The 7459-nt window shown below is 35.3% G+C and overlaps 2 protein-coding genes across 3 annotated transcripts in view; one reads left to right on the top strand and one right to left on the bottom strand.

The window, feature by feature from the left end:
- The window catches only part of LOC108734264 (synaptotagmin-7), a 663520-nt gene that overhangs the window by 310525 nt on the left and 345536 nt on the right, over positions 1-7459 (top strand). The gene's annotated exons all lie outside the window — the stretch shown is intronic.
- On the bottom strand, positions 923-2621 carry LOC108734272 (J protein JJJ1-like). The gene has a single exon (XM_018465753.1). It carries the CDS (start codon positions 2576-2578, stop codon positions 1115-1117), a length of 1464 nt encoding a protein of 487 aa, XP_018321255.1. The 5' UTR covers positions 2579-2621; the 3' UTR covers positions 923-1114.

Raw genomic sequence — 7459 nt, 5'->3', positions numbered from 1 at the left:
AAGTAATCGAAGCTGTAAATGGTTATTTTGAGGAGCTTGACGAATCAGTCTATAGAGATGGCATTAATAGACTGGAACACCGCTATGAGAAATGTATCAGCCTTGGAGGAGATTATGTTGAAAAATAAAAAAAAAAAATTTTTAAAAACCTTGTTTTTCTTGGTCAGGCCGGAAACTTATCAATCCACCCTCGTATACTAACAATTTAAGAAAGGAGGTGGGGGTTATTCTGAAAGAATAGGTCTGTTATTTCCGTAACATATTCATCTAAGCGCGTCCCCACCTTCCAACCGGCGCTCCAATTTTGAAACTTTACGTTGACACAATCAGTGCAGTTTTCCAAACCTCAATTCAAAAAACTGTATTTTCTTACACGTTTGCGGGCTTCACCTACAACGTATTTTTATTTTTCATTCCAAACTTCCAACATAATTAACGAATCGCTCCGTATATAAGAATTTATTGGAGAAAAGAAACTTTGTGAGTGTTGAACCAAACTCAATCAATAAGATGTTTGGTATGCCAGCATTGTTCTAAGGTGTATTTCCGATCACATTGTAGTAATGTAGGAATTCAAAGTGAAATACCAATGTAGTAAGATCGAATATGAATTTGATAGGTTGTGTTAAGGTTAAAGAACATTGCAGAAATATGTTACATGTAAAATACATGTACACATCCGTCATTATATCGAAAAATCGGACGATTAGTTCATTTCAGAGCAGAATTGTCTAGCAATAACAAAGATCTTAAGGGACATGTATATAGAGTTGACTTAAATATATGCCAGAATTGGCATCAGTTACTAGCTTATTTTCAAGTTTATTTTGCCCACATGGTTTAATCACATTAGTAGTAACAGTGTGATGTTTGTTTAGAACGTCAATTTTAGCAGTATTTCATTTTCTACAAAAAGAAGACAAAGAACAGATTGTTACTGTATTAAATTAAGTTAGGGATGGGTTTGGTTACGTCAGTTTCTTTTTTAAAATCGATTGCATGCGACCAATGCTCGAAAAAAACATGTTCCTGTTCATACAGAAGTTACATTTCCACCTTTGATCAAAAAACACTAATTTATTGAATTAAAATATAACGAAATTGTAAATGTTGATTACGAAGTGTCATTCTTTTCATGAGTTGAACTGTTATCGCTGGTAGTTGTAGAAGGTTCTAAATCGTCGCCATTTTCATTTTGTGGATTTGTAATACCATCGTTAGCTTCAATTGCTGTAAGATTAGCTAGACGTTGCTCTATTTGATCTAAACGCAGTTGCAATTGCTCATGTTTCCAAAGTTTTCCATGCTTCTCATCTTCTAATATCTTTTCCTCTATTTCAGCTTCTTCGTCCAATTTCAATGTTGACTTTGTGCCAGATATTCCACTAAGCTTGCGTTCTATTTCATTTAAAGCTTTTTGATCTTCATCTGAAAGTCTGAAAGCATTTGGAAAAACTCTGGCTTCATCATTCTCAGTTTGAAGGGAATGTCTTTCTTTAGTTTTCACCTTGGATTTGTCAGCTGTACACATTTGTTGGTTACAGGATGAATTAAGTTGTTCCAATTGATAAGGATTTACTACATCTTCATTCTCGTCAATTTCAGATAACAAAGTTTCTAGACGGCTCTTTTCTTCATCGGTCAGAGGAACGGAAACAGTGGAGTAACTTTTAGCCAATTCAATATTACGATGAATAAATGACTGGCAGTAACTTTTTTGTGAATCGTCGTTCTTTGACTTGTGTTCTATTACTGTATCTTCTTTAGATTCTTCTGTAGTTTTATTTTCATGAATTTCTTGGACAGATCTGTTTTGTTCAGATTTTGTTTCTGTTTCCTCTTCGTTAGGTTTCTCTGCTCTTTCAATCTCTTTAAAGTCTCTAACAGGCTGTAGTACAGTCTCCTCTTCTAGGTGATCGTATTTACTTTCACATTCGTAACCCAATTCATCTACCTCCATATTGCGAAAGCGCTTGAAAAGTTTACTACCTGACTGATAGTTTGAATTTTTTGATAAATTCTGGATTACTTCCCATTTTCCACAAAGAGTGTTTTCTTCTTTCATTTCCTTAAATGATTTTTCTACTTCCTTTATTTGCTTATCGAGTTGATAAATAACTTGTAGTTCTTTTTTGATTGTTTTTTCGTATTCTTTGGAAAATCTCTCCTCATCCTTCCCCGTTTCCATTTCCCTTTTAAACCAGTCAGTGTAGGTAATTATCTTTCTTCCTTTACCACCGCTATGTTCCTTTAGCTTTTTGCATTCACCAATTGTTGAAGAATTTTCAATATCTTTACCTTGAAGAAGTGGAACTTCGTTGTGAATTTCCTCAATTAGGCCGGTATACTTTTCCAAAGCTTTTGATTTTTTGATTCCATTTTCCAGCTCATACTTGAAGTCATCGAACGACCTTTGTAATTCATGAAAAGTGGCATCCATTTCAAACAACGCATGTTTTAAAGTAATTTCGCTTTCTTCCTTGCCAGAAGATTTTTTGAAACTGTACGTTCCGGTGTATTTTAATTTCCTGGGAGAAACTATAGGCGGAAATATGCACTGCTTCTCTTCGATGTCCATTTCGATTTTTATAACTACTGTTAATGTGATTGACACTATTTTACTGTTTGTCAAATGTACAAAATAAATAAACATCTAACTAGATTACAACTCAAGATGCACAAATATCTGAATTCGAATACAGGTTGAAAAGCGAGCGGCATGGCCTAGAGGTCTAGACCATTGCTTAGCATTCGGGAGGACGCCGGTTCGATTCCGGGTCCGTCTGCCTTGGTCCAAGTTTTTCTGTGGTTTCCTTGGATCACTTAGGCAAATGCTGAGGCAGTAATATTTCACAGATAATCTTTCACTCTCTTCTGTCTTCATTGCGTCCGTCTCATCTTTCTCACCCGAACCACCACCCAACCATTCCCACGATTCATGAAAGCAGGCTGAAGAGGGCCTTCCACTCTACCTTCCGGCGTAGTCCGGAGGGACTGCCCGCCCACCAGCATTACTGGCTGGTGGGAATGAAACACCCAAATGTTTAAGTTTTTTACAGGTTGAATATAAATACAATCACACCCTGTGCACGTGACTTTCATAACATAAAATTTTAGGTATAAACAAGCTTATATAGAGCATTTTCGATTTTAGTCGGTGATTTGTCAAAATCACGATTTAAAAATATTCAACAAGGTACATAAGAATATCAACCTGTCGAATTGTATGCACGCCGTAGTTAACTCTACATGATAGGCACGTACCTAAACAAAACAAAGAGTTAATGTATACTTCGTTTAGTTTCCGTAGCGATGTGACCTTCGCAAGGTAGAAAAGAACAGTACTAGGCCAGAAACGGAAGGAGACAACTCTCGGCTAAACTCTTAACCGGTGAGCAGCGTATAATCCTTTACAGTACTGTACGGAAAAACTGACCATTTTATCCACTAAAATTCCAATGCTCAAATGTGCTGTTATTGGTACCATTTACTACTGAAAATATGAACTGGATGTTTATTTATATTTGAAGGCATATTAGAGGCTTTAACGCTTGTTTTCGACTCGCACTACTGTTCATGTTTGAACAAAACTTTTGGCTGGTACTGTATGAAAAAGTATGTTTAATGAACAAGAATCGAGAGTATAATGAGCTTTTTTCTCCCTACCTACGATTTTGCCAACGCGCATCCAATACATTGGAAGGGGCACATCGCTAGAGAAAGTAAATGAAGTATACCTACTGGTCGTAATTGCATCGGAACCCTCGGACACCAATCGTGATTTCGATCTTCTTAGGTCTTCTTATTACGTCGTAAACAGTTCCGACAAAACACAAACCAACTCGACCTGCTGCTTTTATAACAGCGTTATATGAATTACTGGAATCACCATGGTAACTGCCATCTGTAGTATATTGCTACCTTTAGTGGAATTTAAAGTCCGTAAGGATATACTAGAGATGGCGTTTAACATTTAAAATTTAACAAGATTTGGTTTGTGTTCTGTCGGAACTGTCAACAACATGCACTTCTTGTTGAATCCGTCGTTATTAATTAATTTGGCGTAGAAGCGGTTTATCATTAAAACACCTGTTTTCTTTTTTATATTATATATATTCAACATAATATATTATAAATTTATCGAAAATATCAATAAGTCAGTTTATGCTGAAAGACAATAAACGACTAACAATAAGTATAAATAAACAGCAAAATATTATGTAGGAGACAAGAGCCACTGAGGGAGATAAAGTTAAACGATCGTACCTTCACTCCTCCTTGACTTCCGGTTTATGCTGTATGGGGATCCGGTGATTCGATTTCTAAGGGGAAATTTCGGTACTGGGTTGCAATCGTCAACTCAACGCTAGTTTATGATGTACCAGGCAATTCCCGGACCATATGGATTAATAGATCACCTCTTCCTCCTGACTTCATGCCCGCTTCGATTCATCTCTTTCTTTTTCTTTACCTTTGCTCATTATAGGAGCTCACATAGTGCTTGTTTTCGTCATCGTCATATGGAACTTTTGGAATTTTGTCTAGGTCCAGATTGACCGCGCATTCATGCATAGGTTCCGTGTAACGGTTTTGCGTTTCGCAAAGTTGACCCAATATATCCTGGAACCATAACAAATGCAATTGTTTTGAAGGTTACGTAAATACAATTCCGGGAAAATCAAAAATATAATTTTGGAAATTACAGACATTATGTCACATCTGTAATAACGTAAATGACTGCATAAGCATAGTAATGAATTGAAAAGCTTTTGTATTAAAAAATGCTGCTTGCTTACTTTTAAGTATCTAAATGTTTTTTTTTCTTTTTCAGGTAAGTCCAGGCGCATGTAGTGAAGTAGAGGTCGAACATGTGAGTGTCTTTTTTAAATACATTCAATGAATGGAATACTCACAAGACATTTTCTAAAAGTTCAAGGCAAATTAAACAAATTTTGTCATTGAGTAGATATATTTTTATACCGTCGCGTCGGTCTAAAAACTATCGAAAATGCAATACATTGGTTTTAGTACTTAATGTAAGTAAATTCTTACTTTTAAGTACGCAAAAAATCAGTTATCTTCAAAGGCTTTCCATTATCGCCTCATAAGGAATTCGCAATTTTATAAACGGTCATATATTGGTCGACTTCCATTTTAAGTACCTAGTGCTTCTCATTCAAGTGGACAGGCGCAGGTGCACCCGAAAGAACGTCTTATAACCGCTATATTGATTTAATTTAATTTTTCGTTTCATATATCCAAGCCGTCTCATTCTGATTTAAATCTATCTATGTAACATATATAAAAGAAAGTCGTTTTAGTTACACTGTTTATAACTCAAAAACGGCTACCACGATTTGACTGAAAATTGGTGGGGAGGTAGCATAGAACCAAGAGATGGACATAGGATACTTTATATCCCGTTCCCGTGGGAAAAAAAACGTGGTATAAGAAAACGCAACTGACAGCAAAACGAAAAATTTTTATCAGTTAAAAAATCATTCTGACCGTTCGTTTGTTAAAAATGGTATAACAAAAACACAATTGATATGGAATAACGAAACGCAACTGACTGCTAAACGTAATGTTGTCTATGATTAAGTATGGAGTTTTATTTATAGTCAGATTTACCTAAAACTTGGCATTAATGCTTTTCCTTAAAAAATTAGTGTCATACCTGTTCATACCTATTTCAACATTTTACAAAATTCTACCTCTTTAGGAAGCTGAAAGGGGTTTGCAAAGATTGCATGTTTGTTTTTGGTCCGATTTACTTGAAACTGGATAAAAAATTCAATCTCTGCTGGGGGGAAGGATGGTGAAGAGGAGTTGCAATGTTTAAATGAAACATACATTATTTTTGGTCAGGTTTACTCGAAACTTGACTTTAATGGTCTCTGATTTAATTTCTGAAAGACCTATCTCGACATTTTAAAAAATTGAACCGAGGGGTAGGGTAAAAAGGTGTTGCAATTTTTGTTTGGGACATACTTTATTTGTGGTTGAATTTACTTGAAACTGGGTATATATACTGTTTGATATTATTATTCAAATGAAAAGTGGTTGCAACGTTTCCATAGGGCATATTTTATTTGTACTCGGATTTACTCGAAGGTTGCTCATTGTTGAAATTAAGCAAATGGCAATTTTTAAAAATCAACCCTTAAAGATGAAATGTTGTTGCTACGTTTGTATTTGAAATCTAAGATGGCGACATTACATAAAATTAAAACGTTGTAAGGGTGAATTGGGAGTTAAAATGCTTTATGGAGAAACAATATTAACTTCTGGGAGGGAAGCCGTCGGGAAAAGCTGGTTAACAATATTTACAATTCGGATCACCACCTGCTGACAAAACTTGTACCTAATATTAGAATAAGGGGAAGATTTGTTACATGAGGATGGTGCAGGTAGATCGCAAAACTGCTTATTAAAGTCATGAAACGTGGTGGATAAATGAAAATCTTCTTGATAAGGGAATCCGCATAGCTTTCGTTCATAGGATATTAAACAAAGGATTGATACATTGTACTGAAAAAAATTGGAAAAGCGCCAAGTAACAATAACCTACACAGAAAAATGTATTTGGATAATTAGAGAATAAAAGTTAACTAAAAGCTTCATTGAAATACATAGATACCGATGAAGTCAATTCCAGAATTAAAATCTGTTTATGTCAAGTTAATGCGAATGAATATATTTTACCAAAGAAATACACAATCTTAATATTGGTAATTTAATTCATAAATTGAAAAATCACTAGTGGCAACATATGCCTTCAAAACTGGGCCATAAGTTACAATATTAAGATATTAACAACTAATTTACACGTACCAAAAGCTTGCTGGTGTCGCAATCTTTCTCCTTTTCGGGAAGAGATGAAGAGGGCTAGACCATCAACGACAGTTGAGACGATCAAAATTGGTAGTCCGCAATAAATTATCTGTGAGAACATTTTTTGTTTCCACTTAGGACTGTAGTCATTTGTTGCGTCTTGAACACGGCCTTGTTAAGTTAGGAAATACTTCATGAGTACGGTTCGTTTCAAGAAGTTAGAGATATGCCCCTTTCCTTTATTAGGATGCGCCGTAGCATAATTCCAAATTCAATCATATTTGTCTGCGGAGCTCATTTCTCCACCGATCATCGAGCGAGAACTAGACAAAAGTGTACAGTACCATTTGCAAAATTATTTAAATTGCCTCGTTAAAATTTTAGAATATGCTTTATTTAAAACATGTTTAACCAAAAATAATAACAAGTGAATTCACTTAACGTTCTATACACCTATAAAACTCTTGCTTTGTTTTCTATTGTTAATTCATATACATTTTTGTTTTAAGAAATTGCTAAACATTTTCGTCTAGTACTGTACAGTTCTAGCCGATCTCCTAAGACCGCCCATCGAGAGCTCTGCTCGTTCAAGCTTGTTCCAACTATTTCTGTCTTGCTCACGCCT

The sequence above is a fragment of the Agrilus planipennis genome, unplaced genomic scaffold (assembly GCF_000699045.2).
Source record: "Agrilus planipennis isolate EAB-ADULT unplaced genomic scaffold, Apla_2.0 scaffold77, whole genome shotgun sequence".
Lineage (NCBI taxonomy): Eukaryota > Metazoa > Arthropoda > Insecta > Coleoptera > Buprestidae > Agrilus > Agrilus planipennis.
Note: the sequence above shows the minus strand (reverse complement) of the source record. Positions and strands in the feature narration are given on the sequence as shown.

Coding starts and splice junctions, on each gene's coding strand:
- LOC108734272 (XM_018465753.1), bottom strand. CDS start 2,578: ATGGACATCGAAGAGAAGCAGTGCATATTTCCGCCTATAGTTTCTCCC.